Below are 20,142 nucleotides of genomic sequence, written 5' to 3'. Positions count from 1 at the left end.
TTCTCACAAACTGTTCCTAGAACACAGAATTGTTTACCAAGGAAGAGAACCCCTAGGTGTAGGCAATAATGGTAGCTGCATTCTTAGTATAAAGCAGAAGTAGCCAACACACAGAAGCACAAATCTCTTGGGGCTGAGTTTGTGTAACAAATAGTAAACACCCAGACATTCTCTGTTAGGGTGGGGGAACCTCACAATAATCCAGGCAGCTGCCTTTATTAACCATTTGCCATGTAAATCTGTTTCCATGAATAAGTGACCAGAGTTGCAGCCCCAATCAGACTGTAACCCCACAGCCACAGGTGATGTCTGAAGACCAGTCTCAGGGGGTAGCCTAGGCTCCAAGTGTCTGTGCTCAGGCTGCCTCCACGAGCTGGGGGAGAACTTCATGAGCAGCTGCCTATGCTGGGCAATTCCTCATCTGGATAAAAAATAATGATGGAGTAGGGAAAAGAAATTTGAATTGTAAATGCAGCAGGCAACATCAGGACAGATATTTGAGAAATACTAAAGGATTTGGAATGAAATTTTGGGGCTGCAGATGGAAAATCTGAACTCCAGAAGTAAAAGCTAAGAAATAATTCATTTTTGCTGGAAACAAAAGAAAAAAGAAAAAGACTCAATCTCTCAGTCTCTCTGTGTATCTCTCTCTCTCTCTCTCTCTCTCTCTCTCTCTCAGGAATTGAAGGAAAATTTAGAAGCCACCAAGCACCATATTTAGTCACAGCAACATTGTATAGTATAGTGTAATATAATGGCAAGAGTCTCAGATGGGAGACATAACTTTTTGTCCTGCCTCTGCAGTTACTTAGCTTTGTCTCCTTGCTAACTAGTCTTGACTTTGGATTTTTCCTAAAGGGTTTTGTGCTCATTTGTAAGATCTCATCCAGCTCTAAACTTCTGTGGTGCTAGATGTAAGGAATGGTGGAGCCTTGGGACTAAGGAACCAAGTGTCAACCTAATTCTGTGGTTCCAGCCCAGTGGCTCATCAGGATAGCACAGTTCCGCAGATGAGCACAATTGTCAAGCCAGTTTCTATTTAAAGCCAAAAGCCTTCCTCTCTCCCCACAACCAAGGAGAAAGTTCGGTGCATTCATTCTTCCTGGCCCTAGGCAGATTAATCTCCTCAGAATGAGGATGGAGGAGACTCCCAGGAGGTGTTCACTGGAGCCCAGTGAGCATTTCATGAACCACATACATGTTGAGATTAGAACCATACGTTGACTGCAGCTGCCCAAATGCATGTGAGGTCATTCTTATTAAGCACAGCATTGAAGGGGTGATCCTTTTTGCTCCAAGACTCTAGGTCAAGTTTCTGCCTGAAGTGACTGCTTCTAAACATGGTCCCAGGTGAGGAAGCTGATATATGATTGAGAGCCCTGGAAGAAAGAAAATGAGAACTCTTAAGTTAATGAACAATTGCTAAATGCCTGCTCTGTGCAGTAGGCTGTATAGCAATGCTTGAACTTTCTGTAATAGTTGATTACAGTTTTCACAGCACTTTTCACATACATTTCCTCAGTAGATTCTCACACACACACCCTGTGATGTAGCCTGGGCAGGTCAGAGGGTGTAACATCACCCCTGCCCCTTCCTATTTTAGAAATGAAGAAGCTGCGATTCATAACGGACAAAAGGCTTGCAAATAGCCAACTTCTGAATCCCAGTTTGTGTGTGTGTCTCTCTTTCTCTCTCTGATGGACATTTACTCTGTAATGTGGGAATATTGCTGACATTTACTTTATTTTGCATCTGTGAAAATTAAATAATCTCTCTCCCTCTTCATGGGTGTGTAAAGAAAGAGTTAATTACAAAATGAAATCTATGCAAGCAGGGACTATGTTTGCCATTTTTATCATTGTAATCTGAGCCCCCTGAACAGTACTGGGCACATGAAGGAAAGAGGACCACACCGCCAAACTGTTGGGATTTGTATTGTTCCCCTTTTTAGGGAGGATCTGGAGAAGACATTTTCCACTGTGATCCCAATTCATGTAACCAGGAGCTTTTAAACTGACGCTTCTTGTTTCATGGTATACAAAATAGTCTGATTTTTTTTCATAGTATTTTTAGATCTATCAGTTACATTTACCATTCTGAGTATATGCAAATTACTGGAAAGCCCCTGTATTTTTACAATCGAAGAAGAAGAAGAAGAAAGAAGAAAGAAGAAGAGGAGGAGGAAGAGGAAGAATTGCAAAAATGGTGAATGGAGATAGTTTGATGACCAAGTGTGTGTTATTTTACAATTCTCCAGTCAAGACAATGTCGGTCCTGAGGTGCAGACTAAATCCACAGCCATCTTTGCTGATAGGCTTGGATGTAAAAGCAACAACCTGAAACAGTGACTCAGAACATTTTTTAGAAACAAACAAGCTTAAGATATGTTAGACACAAAAACAGATCCCATTGACAAGCTGCCTATATTATTTAAAAGGTGTGTAGGAAGTAGAACAGATCACTTTGTGCAGGGCCATAAGGCCCAGAGGAGATCCGAGAAAGCAAGTAGGATCGCAGCTTGGAAAGCAGAGAGATGGCTAGAGTTAACCCAGAAGGTGGCTCTGCACTCGTGGATGAGCACAGTGGCATTTGGCTGCTGCACTGATTGGGAGCCAAACCCTGCAGTTCCCATCTGTGTGGCCCTCTAAACAAATCCCATTGGACACCATTAGCTCATTTAATCCTCACAACAATCCTGGGAGGGAGCTATTATTGATGACTCCCATTTTACAGCTCAAGAGACAGACTCAAGAAGATTAATGACTTGCCTAGGTTCATACGACCACTAATAAATGGAGAGCAAACATTGGGAGACAACAAAAATATTTCCATCATAGAGTCAGATATCTGTCCATGTGACGTATGAAAATACTCAGGGATGTTCTGTGTCTTTTGAAAGAGCATCTCCCCTATTTAGTGTGTGGCTTATTTGGGTTTCTGGTTGGATGTTCTTGCACTGCTGGCATCTCCTTTCCAGCAGATGCCAGTGCTGTCATCAGAGGAAGAGTCAGGAGGACAAGAACATACTCATCAAAGCCCAGATTAACTCCTGACAACAAGGAAGTCAAAAGGAAGAAGTCAGTCAGTTTTCTGTCTATGTCACATTCACAGTGCAAGATAGCAAACTAGGACTGGGATTATAGAGGTGGGATTACAAATGCACTGTCTCCTTTTATGAAGCTTAGAGACCAGTAGAGTCTTCTGTTGTGGAATTTACAAAACAGTGGGCAACTGCCCACGGCAGATGTGTTTTATTTGGCCCACATGGAATCATAAAAAAAAATCTGTTATTAGTTGCCAGTGCTTAAAAATGAGGATTTTTTATATAAAACTCTATAAAACTCTAGATTTCTGACTTCTGCTTAAAAATGAGGATTTTTTTATATAAAACTCTATAAAACTCTAGATTTCTAACTTCTCTTGACAAATTAGATGTGGCAATTGTCATCAAACTGACAACAATTTGCCTTAGATGAGTAGTGGCTATCTCCCATTTATCAGTGATCACACCTTCCCCTATTGCTTCCCTAACCCAGAGATCCAGTGTCAAATTCCACTTATCAGCACAAATTTTTCTTATTGTTGAGCTATGAGGAGAGATCCCCAAGTTAATCATATCTGCAAAACTCTTTTACCAAATACATTGTTATACCAATGTCTCTATCACAATATCCCTTTCATGCATCTCCCTTCACTCTTTTATATGGTGGACTGGTTCCTCAAAGCATTTGTTTGTGACGTGGGGACAGTTCCTCTCCTGAAAAAAGGCAGGGCCCCAGACGTAGAAGTGACTGCTGTTCAGAGGAAGGTGGATACAGTGTGCGTTCTTTGTGAGCATGATTTTCATGATCTGAAATGATACTGGGGCAATTTTATAGTAAAGTCAATTTTATTATGCTTAAAAAAACCTTTAGATGACAAAGTCTAGATAATGCAATACATGACCAGATATGTGAAATCCTTAATTTAACTGCTGTATTTAGTAGCTAGAATAGTGACTACAATGGTCCCCACCATATATTAGGTGACCAATAAATATTTGTTGAATGAATGATGCAAAAATGACAGTTTATAATGCCAGTTTCTTTTTTAAAAAAATGAGATAGAACAGCAAGATAAATCCTTGAAAGACATCCTGTGCCTCTGAGTTTTCTCTTGCTCCTAAGCACCAGGCCCTGAGCTGGAGATAAGGGATCCTTGATGTTACAGGCTAGGACCAGGGACAGGTGTATAAAAGAAGACTTGGAAATGGAATAAAGCCTCTCACATTAAGCCTTTATCTTTAGACAAAATATGTCAAAGGAAAATTTTCATGCTTAAAATGGTCAGAGAAAGGGCAGGGCACCTGGTTCTCTTCCCTGTTGATAAAATGGTATGATTCATCAGGTTCTTAACATTGAAGGGCACGTGTGGGAATTATCCAGGCTTATTTTAAATCTTATGACTTCTGTTTTAGGTAAGTGGGACCATGCATTTTAAGGTTTTGCAGATTTTATCCACGCAGTTTAATCTTCATTTACATTCTTATCCTTGCCTACCCTAATCTTTCTCTCTGTCTTTATTTCTCCAAGTCCTCCCAGTTAGGTCCCAGTTCACAAGTTCCTCTGTGAATCCATCCTGATCATTTCTGTCCTCAGTGGCCCCCACACATAATAATAAAAGTAGTTGTAACAGCTATAATAATAACAATAACATCAACAACACCAGATTACATTTCCTGAGATTTCACTGTGTACTAGGTCCTGTGTAAAGTACTTTACATGCATTATTTCATTTGATCCTGATAAAAATCCAATTAGATAGGGACTTTTGCGATCATTTTACAGAAGTGGAAACTGAGTGTCAGAGAGGAAATAACTGGCTCAAGGCCACAGAGCTAACCAGTGGCAGGCTCAGAATTTGAACGCAAACCCACCGGTCTCCAAAACCTCTCCCTCATGCTTTACACGCCGCCTCCCTGAAAAATTCCTATAGCACTTAGAGTGGGGCAACTTCCTTCACATTTAGCATGTGTTGCCTTTTGTTGATGTGAATATGTCTTTTTGTGTTCAGGTCCTATTTAGTCAAATAAGGTGTCTGGCCCTTGAGGGCAGGAATGATTTTATACCATTTTATATCACCAGAATTTAGCACAATGCCCTGAAATAATAGAAACCTATTCATTGCTCTTTCATTTCTGCAGTTCTTTAGTCAAACCTCCAAGACACCATTTATTCCATTTCCAAGTCTTATTTTATACACCTGTCCCCAGTCCTAGCCTGTAACATCAAGGATCCCTTACCTCCAGCTCAGTGCTTGGTGCTTAGGAGCTACTCAATAATTATCAAGAAAAATTGAGTCAATGGTTCTTGTTGATGCTGATGACCACACTAGGCTTAACTTTTTTCTTTTTAAAATTTCGTTTTCTGGGACTTCCCTGGCGGCCCGGTAGTTAAGACTCCACGCTTCCAATGCAGGGGGCGTGGGTTTGCTCCTTGGTTGAGGAACTAAGATCCCACATCCTGCGTGGCCAAAAAATAAAATATTAAAACTTCTTAAAAAAAAATTTCATTTTCCACCTCTGCATGCTATCTTTTTAACGTTCTACATTCACTCAAGTTATTAGACATTGAGCTTAAGCATTCAGTTTGGAAAAATTTCAGTAATGTAAATAAGTAAATAAATGATTCAACATCCTTATTTATCCCTTCTAATTTGTTGTAGCTTTCTCTGGACCTCTATCACACAGAAGATGATATTTACAAACTATCACTGGTGCTGGAGCCTAGAAATTCTAAATCGGTGAGTATTGTTTTCTCTCTCAGGTTCAGTGACAAACACCATTATTTTATATTTACAATAATTGACCATTACAGTAGTGCTTTGTGATCTAAAGATTGAAGAATTAAAAAATCTATATTCTTCCCATTTTACCAATGGAACAGCTTAGCCCTGACAGATAATTATTTCTTCACATTAGAAGCTAACAAAGAAGAACATCATTTCCAGTTACTCTGTTTTATTGTTGATCTTCCATGTTCCCTCTGAGAACCTGCCCCGCCCCCAAAAAAGAAGGAACAATAATTTGAATGACCATTCTAGGCTTTTTTTAAAAAAACTGATTCTACATAAAATTAGAATTAATAAATTTTAAATACCCTAATCATAATTCACAAATTTCTCTACTAATGATTCATCCAGCTCAGAATTTCAGTATCACATTGGATAGAGTCTCACTTAATTGATAGCTGAGTCTTAGTAAAGAAACATTATATAATGAGTTGAAGAAACTGAATTACTGAATGTACACTGCTCATTACTCTTATCAAGTGGACTGTAGCTCAGATATGCTTTGCACTAGTAAAAAAACAAATATCTGGGTGAATATGAAATTTACAATGAGGATGAGGTTTGCATGTTGAAAAAAAATTTCTGTCTGCTTCTTATATCCTGAGATCTGTTTTCTTATGAAGGTCTCATTCATTACCTCCGTACCAGTTGAGTTCTGTGGCACGTTGCCAGCAAACCCTAGGGCCTAAGTCTGTCCATCTATTAATACCTACTACCATTCTGAACCATCGAACTGAAAGAGGCAGAATGACTGTGAATGCTGTTCACAGTAAAGGCCAGGTGGGAGACTATGAACTTGAGTCTGAGTCAGTTGACCTGGTAGCATCTGTTCTTAAAATAATGTCTGTGATGGTCCATCACCATGTTCCCCTCCCTGCCAACCCCAAGAAGCCCATCTCCTGGGGACACTGCAGAAGGCAGCCATATGGGAAGATACAGCACAGGCAAAGGGAGGGGTTAGGACCAAACTCTTCAAAGTTCGCATGATGAAGAGAGAGGTAGAAAGAAAAGTAATGTTACTGAAAAAAAGGAATTCGTAAGCTCCTCCCTCATTCCATAGCTTTGGTGTGATGAAGCTGTCCTGTACATGCACACACAGCATTGCCACCTCCTGACGCCTTCCTTTACCTATAACTAGGCACCTTAATTGCCACCTGTTGGTTGTTGGATGCCTGGCAGGTCATAATATATATGTTATCTCATCAACTCTGTTAAGGAAACAGAGTCTGGTGAGCATAGGTGTCTTACGCAGGCCACAGAGCCAGTCAGTAGGAGAATTTGGACTGGTCTCAGGAGTCTGCCTTCACCGCCTGTGCTTTTTCTACAGCGTGATGCTGCCCATTATTTTCCCACCACCCCTTGTTCAGAAACAGGGTAAGAATGACCATTTTAGCACACATGCCTGATCTGTGCCTTTTAGATTTACTTTGGTTTATTTTCAGGATTAAGTTTTACCAATTTTAGGAGACATTTCCATCCAACATAAAAAAGTCTTTTTATCTCTTGTAAAAGCAGAAGCTTTCAAAGCCCCTTCCAAGTGCTAAAATCCCATGAATCTATGAAAACACATTTCCCAATCCCTTTCTGTCTCTTCTCTAAGTGGAATGTCACCTTATTTTGTATTTGGTGTTCGACGCATACTGGTAACTAAGAACAATTTCCCGTCAGGATTATATTCCTGAGAGCCTGTAGCTTTAATGTGCTTACAGTTAGCACTGGCCAACCTCACCTAGTTAGTCCCAGAGCTTCTCAACCGTATTCTGTTCATGGCACCCTTAGTGCCTCATAATTGTTTGTGTTTTAATTCATGTCTCAGTTTTTTCATGCTCCCTCTAGGTCAGAAGAAATACCTAACAGTTTCACTTATAGAATAGTTAGGTCCAAGCAACTAAATATGTATAAACATTGATGTTCTAATGGCTTATTACCTGCCTGAAAAAATAATACACACAGATTGAAAACAATAACATTTTAATTTCATTCTTAAATAACCACAATTACTAATGGATATGTGTGCCTGTTGGGCATGGTGCAATTTCTTAAATCTTGGAATCAGATTGGATACTGTCACCTTTATTGCTTGTTCCACATTGATTTTTTGCTTCTCAGGGGCATGATATCATTGATAGAAAGATGGCATGAGCTGATGGGTGAATTGTGAACTATTTCAAGCTGGTAGTTCGTGTGCTATTGACAAATATTGAGTATTGCTGTATTTCCCTCAGAAGTTTGAAATATCTTTCGGTAACCCTCTGAGTTCGTCGCAGTGCTCCAGAGGAGGGGTGTGCCTTGCTGTATAGTTTGGGAACCAAGGGTTTAATCCTTTATTATATCGACAAGATGAAAGGCTTGTGTGTGTGCATGTGTGTGTGTGAGAGAGAGAGAGAGAAAAACTGTGTGTGAGAGTGACCATATTCAGATGGCAGATAATTTTTTGTCCTGTTTGTAGCTCACAGCAGCACCCACCTCACAACATTGGTAGAGGCTTAAATCTTTACAGTTACGCCTCAACTCCTCTTGCAAAAATGGTTATCCCCAACTCGGTATCAAATTTAAAAACAACCTGCTAATACAGGTTTGTATGCATGCACCAGCAAAAATATTTCATCATATGAGATCCCTAGGGAGAGGATACGAAGTGCACAGCACTCTTGGCTCCCAATAGGACTGTGTTTCACACTTGTGTTGTGTAAACGAGTTATATATTATTACTACCATCTTCTCCACATGATTAAGTGAAAATGTCTTGCACGAATGTGGACGAACCTGTGGAGGAAACAAGTTCACCAAAGCGGGGCTCGAGAGAGCTAATGATTAGCCAAACCGTCAAGAACTGATTAAGCATATTGAGAGTTGCTGGTAAGATGACATAAACTTGGCTGTGCACTGCTGGCCACTTACTGCACACACCTAATTTATCACTAGCACTAACTATTAAAGAATTAGATAACTGGTGTTTTATGTGCTTTGTATTATACAAGCAAAAAATTGTATGGATTGTTACAGAGATGTTTAAGGGTGTTTTAGTAGTATCTGGGGAACTTGGATAGGATTTTTGGGTGAGCTGGGAGAGCAATATTTTTTTCCACCTAAAATAATACAATCTAGGCTGCTGTTAAACAAAATATGTATTTAGTTACAGATTAGATTCTACAGACAAAATATTGCATTAACAAAATTTTCACTGATGTTTTCAAATATTTAAGTACTACATAAACAGAAGTTTTTACTGATATTAATATGCAAAACTTATATGGCTTTCTCAGTGTCCCTGGTCCAAATTGCTCGAGGCCCCAGATAAAGTTGAAAAATGTGTGTGTTTTCTGTCAGCAGCCTACCTCCCCTACGACGCCCACCAAGCCCGTGGTGCCCCTGGAGTGGGCCTCAGGCGTGATGCCAAAGCCAGATCCTACAGTCATCAACAAACACATAAGGAAATTAGTTGAGGTAAGTGGTTGAGGGACAGTTAAATGTGAGCAGTTAAAAGGAGGCCCCTTTCTCTTTCCAGAATATTCTCTGGTTGCCCAGGAATCAGATGGAGTCCATGAAAACAGCCCTCTAGCAAGTAAGAGCAATTCAGTAGACACTTAGCTCTACCTGGCACTGGCTTCTGGGGAAGAACCTCCCAGGAAGTCCCCCTTTCCCCTTCCTGTCTGTCAGTTCTCACTTGCCCAAATACTCTCAGCTACTTAGAACCCCTCACTTCCCCAGGCATTTGACACTTCTGTCATTGTTCCTGCAACCCAAGGGACTGTTTGAGGATTAGAATCTACTCATTAAAACCCACATGGGGGCTCCCCTGGTGGTGCAGTGGTTAAGAATCTGCCTGTCAATTCAGGGGATATGGGTTTGAGCCCTGGTCCAGGAAGGTCCCACATGTCGCTGAGCAACTAAGCCCGTGCGCCACAACTACTGAGCCTACACTCTAGAGCCCACAAGCCACAACTACTGAGCCTGCGTGCCACAACTACTGAAGCCCACATGCCATAACTACTGAGGCCCACACACCTAGAGTCCATGCTCCACAATAAGAGAAGCCACCCAATGAGAAGCCCGTGCACCGCAACAAAGAGTAGCCCCTGCTCACCGCAACTAGAAAAAGCCCTCAGGCAGCAACAAAGAACCAATGGAGCCAAGAATAAGTAAATAAATAAATAAGTTTATTATTTATAATTAAAAAAACCCACATGGGTCACCATAAAATGCTGGATAAATTGGTTACCTGAGGGTAGGAAAAAAGACTGTAAGTTGAGTAGTTTCTCCAGCTGTATATATTTGGGGGTCTGTGACACCGCAGCGCAACAGCATTTAGGTCAGAAACATCACTTAATGAAGGGCAAGATTGTGTCAGAATTTTCCATATTAAAAACAACAAAAAAAGAGTAGATGCACCAATGTGGGAAAGATGGAAATATCTCAGACACTAGAAATTGTGATTGTTGATTAAACATCTCCCTTCACGGACTAGTACATCCTCAGATGCAATAGGAACAAGTCTTTGGGATATTATGTGCTCTTTGCTGGGAAAGGACGTTTACAGAAAAAGAATGTTCTATATCTTGGATTATCCATGGAACTATGAAGTGCTGAAAGAAAAGTTGCATGGGGCATGGGAGTCAGGAAGGGGAGATTAGAAAGGGTGAGGGAAGGGGATGAGACAGCCATAAGGTCCAGTGGAGACCATGTGATGATGTGGTAGTGACAGACCCAACTTGGAGCCAGGGAAGGTGGGCAAAGGATCTGGGTGCATGGAGTTGCAGGTCAGGAAGGTCTAGAATCAGGAAATGAATGAAGTATTTTTTCTCCTACTCTCTCCTCTGCTTTTCTCTGAATGCTCACTCCATTCTCTGCAGACAGACTTTCCTTGCTCCACACGAGGAGCCTCTTTCTCCCCCACCCCTTTGTACCTTACCTGTTTTCTCCAATTCCAGTTTCATGGGGGAAGGTTGGCCCAGTTTGGTTAGATTGAGTACTATTGATTTAATTGAATAAATGACTGGGTTTCATTTGAATTTCCATAATGAATTTTATTCCAAAAAAATCTTGTACTCTCAGTATAAATACAGGTATTAAACTATAAATCGTAAGCACTCCATAATAGTTCATTTTTAAGCAATTTTGATTATGGATAAGCATTGATAGTGAGACTTGCAAAAAAATTCAGTTATTTATGGATAAACTTGTAATGGGTGCTAAACAATCATATTTTTAATTAAGTAATTTGTTCATTTATACTTTGCCTACTTCCCAAAATACTCCTGAAGCAGTTGTGCCCTAAGGCAATACAGATAATATATAACAGAATCCACAGGGGAATTGCCAACAAACACATGAAAGAATGTTCAACATCACTAATCATTAGAGAAATGCAAATCAAAACTACAATGAGGTATCACCTCACACCAGTCAGAATGGCCATCATCAGAATATCTACAAACAATAAATGCTGGAGAGGGTGTGGAGAAAAGGGAACCCTCTTGCACTGTTGGTGGGAGTGTAAATTGATACAGCCACTATGGAGAACAGTATGGAGGTTCCTTAAAAAACTACAAATAGAACTACCATACGACCCAGCAATCCCACTATTGGGCATATATCCTGAGAAAACCATAATTCAAAAAGAGTCATGTACCACAATGTTCATTGCAGCTCTATTTACAAAAGCAAGGACATGGAAGCAACCTAAGTGTCCATCAACAGATGAATGGATAAAGAAGATGTGGCACATATATACAATGGAATATTACTCAGCCATAAAAAGAAACGAAATTGAGTTATTTGTAGGGAGGTGGATGGACCTAGAGTCTGTCATATGGAGTGAAGTCAGAAAGATAAAGACAAATACCATATGCTAACACATATATATGGAATCTAAAAAAAAAAAAAAAAAACGGTTCTGAAGAACCTAGGGGCAGGACAGGAATAAAGACGCAGACATAGAGGATGGACTTGAGGACACGGGGAGGGGGAAGGGTAATCTGGGACGAAGTGAGAGAGTGGCATGGACTTATATATTCTACCAAGTGTAAAATAGATAGCTAGTGGGAAGCAGCCGCATAGCACAGGGAGATCAGCTCGGTGCTTTGTGTCCACCTGGGAGGGTGGGAGGGAGATGCAAGAGGGAGGAGATTTGGGGATATATGTGTATATATAGCTGATTCACTTTGTTATAAAGTAGAAACTAACACACCGTTGTAAAGCAATTATACTCCAATAAAGATGTTTTAAAAAAAAAGAAATCACAGGGGAAAGAGAGATTGCTTCATTATAACTGGACTCTAAGTCAAATGTTTGCATACATGTGTTTGCAGGGAGAACTTACAAACTTTTTGAAAATCCAATTTAGCAGAGGGCAATGGAAAAATCTTTTTTCTTTTTTTTTTTTGCTGTACACGGCCCTCTCACTGTTGTGGCCTCTTCCGTTGCGGAGCACAGGCTCTGAATGCGCAGGCTCAGCGGCCATGGCTCATGGGCCCAGCCGCTCCGCGGCATGTGGGATCCTCCCAGACCAGGGCACGAACCCATGTCCCCTGCATCGGCAGGCAGACTCTCAACCACTACGCCACCAGGGAAGCCCAAAAAAATCTTCCTTATTTTTCTCTGATTATAAAGAAAGCCAGGGCAGTCCACTGGTTAGGACTCAGCACTTTCACTGACATGGCCCCAGGTTAAATCCCTGGTTGGGGAATTAAGATCCCGCAAGCCACGTGGTGCAGCAAAAAAATAAAAAAATTAAAAAGCTGAATATTAAAACATTTCAGAAATAGAAAGTTTTACTTTCAGGACTTGATGTCTCTTCTGTCTAGGGTTAATCACTGGTAAATTGTAGATCATCTTGTATGATTTTATTCTCCCCCCCCATACACACACACATATATACATGTATATCTTTGAGAAAGCTTGTTCAGTTATTTCCTTAGAACAATTCCTAGAAGTGGAATTGCTGTGTCAGAGTAAGCACTGATTGTCCTCCAGAAAGATTGTGGCTATTTGCTTTACCAACTTGATAAGAGAGTGCCTATTTTCTCATAACCCTAGGAAATTATCAATTGTTTTAATGTTTTCCAATTTGAGAGATAAAAAAAAAGTTTCATTAGTATTTCCATAATTACTAGCAGAATTGAATGTCTTTCCATGAATGTATTGTCCATTTGTATTTTTACTTTGGTGAGCCTCTGTTTTCCTTTTGTGTCCTCTCCTAAGTGTTGCAAATGATTTTCTCTGTCATTTATATTTAAATTTGTTAATTGAGCTTTTTTGATTCAGATATTTTGCATTTTATTGTAATGAAATACTTTTGTTTATGACCTCTGACTTGGATGTCATCCTAAGAAAGGTCTTTCCTACTCAAAGATAATAAAACATGAAAAATATTTTTATCTATTTACCTTTGGGTTTTTATAACTTAATTTTTACATTAAAATATTTAAGGCATCTGGAATTTAGTTTGGGGGCAATTTATTTTATAAGATTATCAGCCATTTAACTCAACAGCAATTATTAGGTAACCCATAATTTCCCTGTGGATTTGAATAGATACTTTTGGATATTCTGAATTCTTACATACATATGTAAGATACATATGTATCTTACATACATATGTAGGATCTGTTTCTGGACTGTACTCTCTGCAGTAAGTTGCAATACCATGTTGTTTTGACTAATGTATCTTTGATTTCTGATAGGGCACATTGCCCCTCATTACCCGTCGTTGTTTTAGTTAAAATATAACTGACCTTCTAGGTGTTCTAGGTGCACAACATAGTGATTCAATATTTCTACACATTACAAAATGATCACCACAATAAGTCTAGTTACCATCTGTCACCATACAATGATATTAAAATATTACTGACTATATTACCCATGCTGTACTTTCCATCCCGTGACTTGTTTATTTTATAACTGGAAGTTTGCACCTCTTAATTTCCCTCACCTATTCATTCATCCTCTCACTCCTCTCACCTCTGGCAACCACATGTTTGTTCTCTGTATCTATGAATCTGTTTCTGGTTTTTTTTTGTTTGTTCATTTGTTTTTTAGATCCCACATACAAGTGAAATCCTATGATATTTGTCTTTCTCCACCTGACTTATTTCACTTAGGGTAATACCCTAAGGTCTATCTATGTTGTCAAAAAATGGCAAGATTTCATTCTTTTTTATGGCTGAGTCATATTCCATTTTATTTATATACCACATTTTTATCTATTCATCTATTGATGAACACTTATGTTGCTTCCATATCTTGGCTATTGTAAATAACGCTGGAATGAACACAGGGATGTATATATCTTTCAAATTAGTGTTTTTGATTTCTTTGGAAAAAATACCCAGAAGTGGAATTACTGGATTGTATGATAGCTCTGTTTTTAATTTTTTGAGGAACTTCTATACTGTTTTCCATAGTAGCAGCACCAATTTGTAATCCCAACAACAGTACATGAGGGTTCCCTTTTCTCCTCACCCTCACCGACACTTGTTATTTGTTGTCTTTTTGATCATAGCCATTCTGACAGGTGTGAGGTGGTATCTCTGTGTGGTCTTGATTTGCATTTCCCTGAGATGAGTGATAAGTGATGTTGAACATCTTTTCATGTGTCTGTTGGCCATCTGTAAGTCTTCTTTGGAAAAATGTTTATTCAGGTCCTCTACCTATTTTTTAATTGGGTTGTTTGTTTTTTGATATTGAGTTGTATGAGTTCTTTGTATATTTTGAATATTATCCCCTTATCAGAGATATCATTTGCAAGTATCTTCTGCTATTCAGTAGGTGGCCTTTTCATTTTGTTGATAGTTTCCTTCCCTGTGCAAAAGCTTTTTAGTTTGATATAGTCCCAGTTGTTTGATTTTGCTTTTGTTTCCCTTGCCTGAGATCATTACTCCTCATCTTAAACAAACAATTTTAGGTTATTCTCAACATGTTCACTTCTATAGGAACTTTAGAATCAATTTGTTCATTTCAAACGAATTCCCACCGGGATTTTGACTGCAATTACATTAAATGTATACTTTGATTTTTGAGATAATTTAACATTTTAAAGTTTCATTTTCTATTGTCATGGTACTGGCATTTGTGAATTCACCAAGCCTTACTCCTACTCAACCCTGAGGTCTCAGTTGAGACCTTGCTTTCTCCAGGAAACATTTTAAAATCTCCCTTCCCCCTCCCCCAGCACTCTGTCTTTATCCTCAGCGTTGCACTTATCTCATTATACCATAAAGGCATCTCAATTTTGTTATCTCCTACTAGATTCCAAGCTCCTTGATAGAAAGAATAATATGCTAGTTATCATTGCTTTCCCAGTAACAATTCAGAGGCTGATTCATAAATAGTCATTCAATAAATATTTGCCTTTCCTTTGCAGTCTGTGTTTAGAAATTATGACCATGACCAGGATGGGTACATCTCCCAAGAGGACTTTGAAAGTATAGCTGCCAATTTTCCCTTCTTGGATTCCTTTTGTGTGCTGGACAAAGATCAGTAAGTTTAATTTTGTTTTATTGTAATGCAACTGTCCCGAAGCAGAAAATTACTATGAAAGGAGAGCAGGGAAACCTTTAATTTATGTCTTGACAGAGTTGATCCTAGTGTATTGATGAAAGGTGTCTAAGGTGTCTTTTCACTGATTTTTTTCTTGGTGTCCACAAACATGACTGGCTGGATGGAATCACAGGGCAGACCACATCATCGTGTTAAGTACAAGTGCTCACTTACAAATTAGCCTAGCTCTCCATTTCCGATTATTACTGCTGCAACTTAGCTAGTTCATCAACCCCAAAACCTCCATCAAAAAAGAATAGAGACTAAATATAGTTAGATCTAGCATGGTGGAATCCTCAGCATCAGTGCACCCAGGGGCAATCTTAAAAGTCATCAAGTAAGTAAGATCTTTTTTTACGTTACTTACGATCTTCAGGAGAGCCGGTGATGGCTGCAGATAGCCAAGAAGTGTTTATGCTTTGTTTTTTCATTTGCTAGTTCAGAGGTTGTCTTGAGAAACAAAGGAAAAAATATATTTCTCTTTAGCTTCAAATGATTCATGGGAGATTAAATAACTTCAGAGGCTAAAACCTGGATCATTAAAAAATTATAATGATTAAAAAAAAATTTGCCAAGAAACCCTGGCATTAATAATTTTATCACTTCATTTTTAGTTATGTGAGATCAGTTCCTAGTTTAAAAATCATCTGTAATGAAATGCTGGATTTTATATTGGTTAAATGTCCAAGTTATATCACATTAAAATTCTCTAATATTTTTGTTGGTGTGAGAATTAAACGAAAATTAAAGCCTTGGTACTTTATCATAAACATCTTAAAACCTTAATCCATCTTCATTGTATAATAGAGAATACTTTTAAAATAAAATTAAGTTATTAGAAACATACACTTCCTTTATAAAATAAAACTTAAGTTTTATTTTATAAAACTTACTTCCCACTAACTACCCACTTCTTCCCTCAGTTTGTTTCTGTCAGTGACATGTTCGTAGAACATGAACTTAAAATCACTTCCCAGTCTTCATTTTGTTTCTCTGCCGGTTCTTGTTTGGAACAGAGAGTGTCCCAGCAGATATATTTTTTTTCCTAAAAAACTTTTTTCCCCTAAAAATGAAGGTTTAAAGTATTCATAGCTTACATGATTTCTTTTGTCAGACAGGCTTAGATATGTTGATTTTGAGAGAAGAATGGACCATCCAGGAGAAGAGTCTAACAAGTTGTCAAAGATATGGCGCCAAGATTCAGTAGAACGGTTAGGGCAAGAGACGTAGATTGTTAGGTCTTCAGCCCAGTCGTGTTAGCTGGAGTTCCAGGAGTGTTAGCACAGTCTGATGGGAAAGTTTAGAGGAACATGAGCACGGGGACCTGAGGAATGCAGCTTCAGGGACTCCTCTCCCCACGTGCAGCAACTGAAAGGAAGACGTGGATCCTGCAGAAGAGCTGGCAAAGGAGGCGCATAAGAGGCAGGAGGGAAACCAGGGCTACATGGAATCACAGGGGACTGTGGAGGAGGGAGTGTCAAAAAGGAGGAAACCTGTCCCATGTCACATGCTGCCAGGAGGTCAAGTTCAAGGAATGAGAAAAGGCTGCTGAGGATGTCACTGTGACAGTTTCAGTAGAATGGTGGGTTAGAAACCTGGTTATATGGAGGAAAGAGTAATTGAAAGAAATGGAAAAAATCTCTAACGAGTACTCTTCTTGAAAACTGCAGGAGTAAGAGAAGAAAAAGGGAAAAGACAAATGTTGGAAATGGAGGCAGGATTGAGGAAAGACATTTGTAAGGAGGGGAAGTCCTGAGTGTATTTGTAAACAGAGGAAAGAGTGGGTGACAAGATGCAGCAGGAGAAACATGGTCCTGGAGAGGCTGGAGAGTGGGGGAGGGGAGAATGACCCCCCAAGAGAGGACCGACGAGATATAAAGGAATTCTGAACTGGCATGGAAGGGTATGGAGAGAAGGCAATATGCAGCTCCCTTACGCCAATGGATTTGATCTTTTTTGGTAAACAAGAAGTCAGGGTGTGTGGTGGTAGATGCAACCAGAGCTTCTATGTGGAGAAGATCTGGAAGAATCACTCTAGTGAATGATCTGTGAGCCAGTAAGACATGAATGAAAAGATTACCAATGGTAGTGGCCTGGATGACATCAGGCAGAATGAATATGAGAATGGTAGGTCCAGTTTTCACAGTTTTCTGCCTTTCTCTAGCAACCTGATTCTTGCAAACTCTATTATGAGGCAAAGGCTAGAAAGGAGATGTCTTTCTGGAAGCTACTACTTGGTAATGAAGAAGACTTTCTGTGCTGCAGTGCACAAGCCACACACACACACACACACACGCACACACACACATATCTTCTGCTTGCTAAGAAAGCCTTTGACACTGAAAGCTGTCCTTTGAGTTTCTCTCTTTTCAGATGTGACAGGAAAGTGAACATTCCCCACCCCCCACCCCCCGCTTTTGTCCAGAAAGGTTTGGGAGGTGAGTGATTTAAGTGTGGCAATTACTTAGCAACATGGCATTCAAAGATCCCTCTCTTCTTTGATTCTCTTCACAGGGATGGTCTAATTAGTAAGGATGAAATGATGGCTTACTTCCTGAGAGCTAAGTCCCAACTACACTGTAAAATGGGACCGGGATTTGTCCATAATTTTCAGGAGATGACCTATCTCAAGCCAACCTTCTGTGAACACTGTGCAGGATTTGTAAGTCTGTTTTCCATTGCTTTCTCTTCTATGTAGTGATTTGTGCAGTATTCTGAGAATGTGGGAAAATGATACATGAACAGAGTCCATTGTCTGCCTTAGATCCAAAGTAAAACATGATGGCTCCCTGAAATTAAACATGCAATTAAAAACGAAAGCAAGATCTGCAGATTTAGCTATGTTCTTTCTAGGAATGCAGGGCTGGAGAAGACAGGGAAGGTTGGTGAGGCGTATTAACTCAGGAGAGCAGTTTGTCTGTTAATACCTGCCAGGGAAAAGTTCTGCCCAATGAGCCATGGCACCCATCACTGAGTGCAGTTAAGTGGTATATTTATTATAGCCGGTTCCTCTCAGTTCTTGTCTCATATGGTGTCAGTCACTAGAAATCTATCATGATATGGCTCCATAATTCATAACTCAGAAAGGAAAAAAAATCTTTTCGAAGAGAAGATGGTTATAATAATAAATAACATTTACTTGGCATTTGACAGTAATAAAATATTTCCTGAGGCATTAGTGTAATTAATCCTCATAACTAGCCCATAAGGTGGGCCTTTTACTCTCCCCATTTGCATATGAATGTAGAGAGGTCCAGAGAGGATAACTCAAGTTTCCCAGGTTTTCACAGCCAGTAATGACTAGAGCCAGGACTCAAACTCTAGTGTTCTGGCTCTACCTACACCACCGCAACAAATGAAGGTTGTACACCTCACTTCCCCACATCTGATGATCCTGTAGCAACTAAGGTCATGTTTGGCCCTGGTGTTAAACAAAGACCCTCGAGCTCTGAACATCTTCTAGTTGATATCCAAGTAATGTAAGATGGAAAATGTAGTACTCTACACAAGGGTAGCCCAGCAGCCAGGTGAGTGGCATTTGTCCAGATGCCAGCTTAGTTTTGTTAGCTTCATTCAGCAGTCATGTCCCCCTGTGGACCCGTATGGAATTCGTAGCTGATATCATATACGCTCCCATTAAATTACATTTTTCGCTTTCAGTCTTGAATAACTGGCTTTGGGGAGCCAAAGGGCAGGCGTTTGAATTCAAGCACACACCCCGCTGAGAAAAGGTAAATTAGAGGCAGTGGTTACCTCAAAGATGGCCCCCCCATGATCATAGAAGCTGCTGTGATCAAGGGGCAAGGCAGCCTAACCAGCTCTCTTAGCCCACCCCAGGGAAGGAGAGGTTCTCCTACCAGCTACACCACTGGGATTGCATCACCTGACCATTTTATCATCAAACAAATACATTTCCTTCTTCATGTATCTCTCTTCTGATGGGAATGTTTGCCTGTATCTAGACCTGAAAAATGCTCAAGTGGTACGGAGCCATGTGTAACTCTCTCCTGCAGAGTGAGGCCCAGGGAATCTGTTTGGCCCTGGCCTGGCACAGCCAAAAGTCAGGCTGAGACATCTGACCCATGGTGTGGTGTGAGAGTTGGTAGGTCCTTATCAAATCTCAAGGTCTTGTCTCTGCTCTCCAGTCCTTCTGGATGTCTCTCCCTTCCATGGAGGCTCTGGTTCTATAGAAGCAGCAAGGTAGGCTTTCTTGGGAGCTTCCACACACTTCCCTCCCCAACTCATCAGAGCGGATTTGCTGGCGCTAGGTTTTTGATGCAGCTGTGATCAGGTCGAAAGCTCTGGACTTGGAGTCCAGAACTCTGACTTTGAATCTCAATTCTGCCCCTTATTAATCTATGTCCTTGACCAAATTATTGATCATCTTTGAGTCGCTGTTTTCCTATCTGTAAGAGGGGGTTAAGACTTACCTGCCATGTTGTTGTGGTATTAAATGATATCAGACATGTTGCATACCACAGAGCTCAGAGTGAATCTTTCTCTTTTTTTAGTGTTCCTTTATGCTTTTGGAGTTTTATCGAAATTAACTCATTCAGAGTTTTAATATCCCTTTTTATTTTTCAAAATATACTTAATTTCCTTGCTATAATTTGAATTGATCTTTACTCACACACCTTTTTTAAAAAGTTCTTTGGTTTTCAAAGGGATTTATAAATACCATGCTCTAGCTGGGTCATTGAAAGGAACTGTGGGGGAATAGAAGGAACTATTTTTTAGTGCTTGGACCACCTGCTTTTGAAATAAATTCCA

At 39.8% G+C, this 20,142-nt stretch overlaps 1 protein-coding gene across 1 annotated transcript in view; it reads left to right on the top strand.

The window, feature by feature from the left end:
* RASGRP3 (RAS guanyl releasing protein 3) overlaps positions 1-20,142 on the top strand; it is a 104,240-nt gene that overhangs the window by 74,071 nt on the left and 10,027 nt on the right. The window contains exons 11-14 of the mRNA XM_060026839.1: positions 5,704-5,781; positions 9,160-9,276; positions 15,197-15,312; positions 17,887-18,034. Coding sequence (XP_059882822.1) covers positions 5,704-5,781; positions 9,160-9,276; positions 15,197-15,312; positions 17,887-18,034 — 459 coding nt within the window. The remainder of the gene's footprint in view (positions 1-5,703; positions 5,782-9,159; positions 9,277-15,196; positions 15,313-17,886; positions 18,035-20,142) is intronic.

Source organism: Delphinus delphis, chromosome 12, assembly GCF_949987515.2.
Source record: "Delphinus delphis chromosome 12, mDelDel1.2, whole genome shotgun sequence".
NCBI classification, from domain to species: domain Eukaryota; kingdom Metazoa; phylum Chordata; class Mammalia; order Artiodactyla; family Delphinidae; genus Delphinus; species Delphinus delphis.
This window is presented reverse-complemented; position numbering and strand designations above follow the sequence as displayed.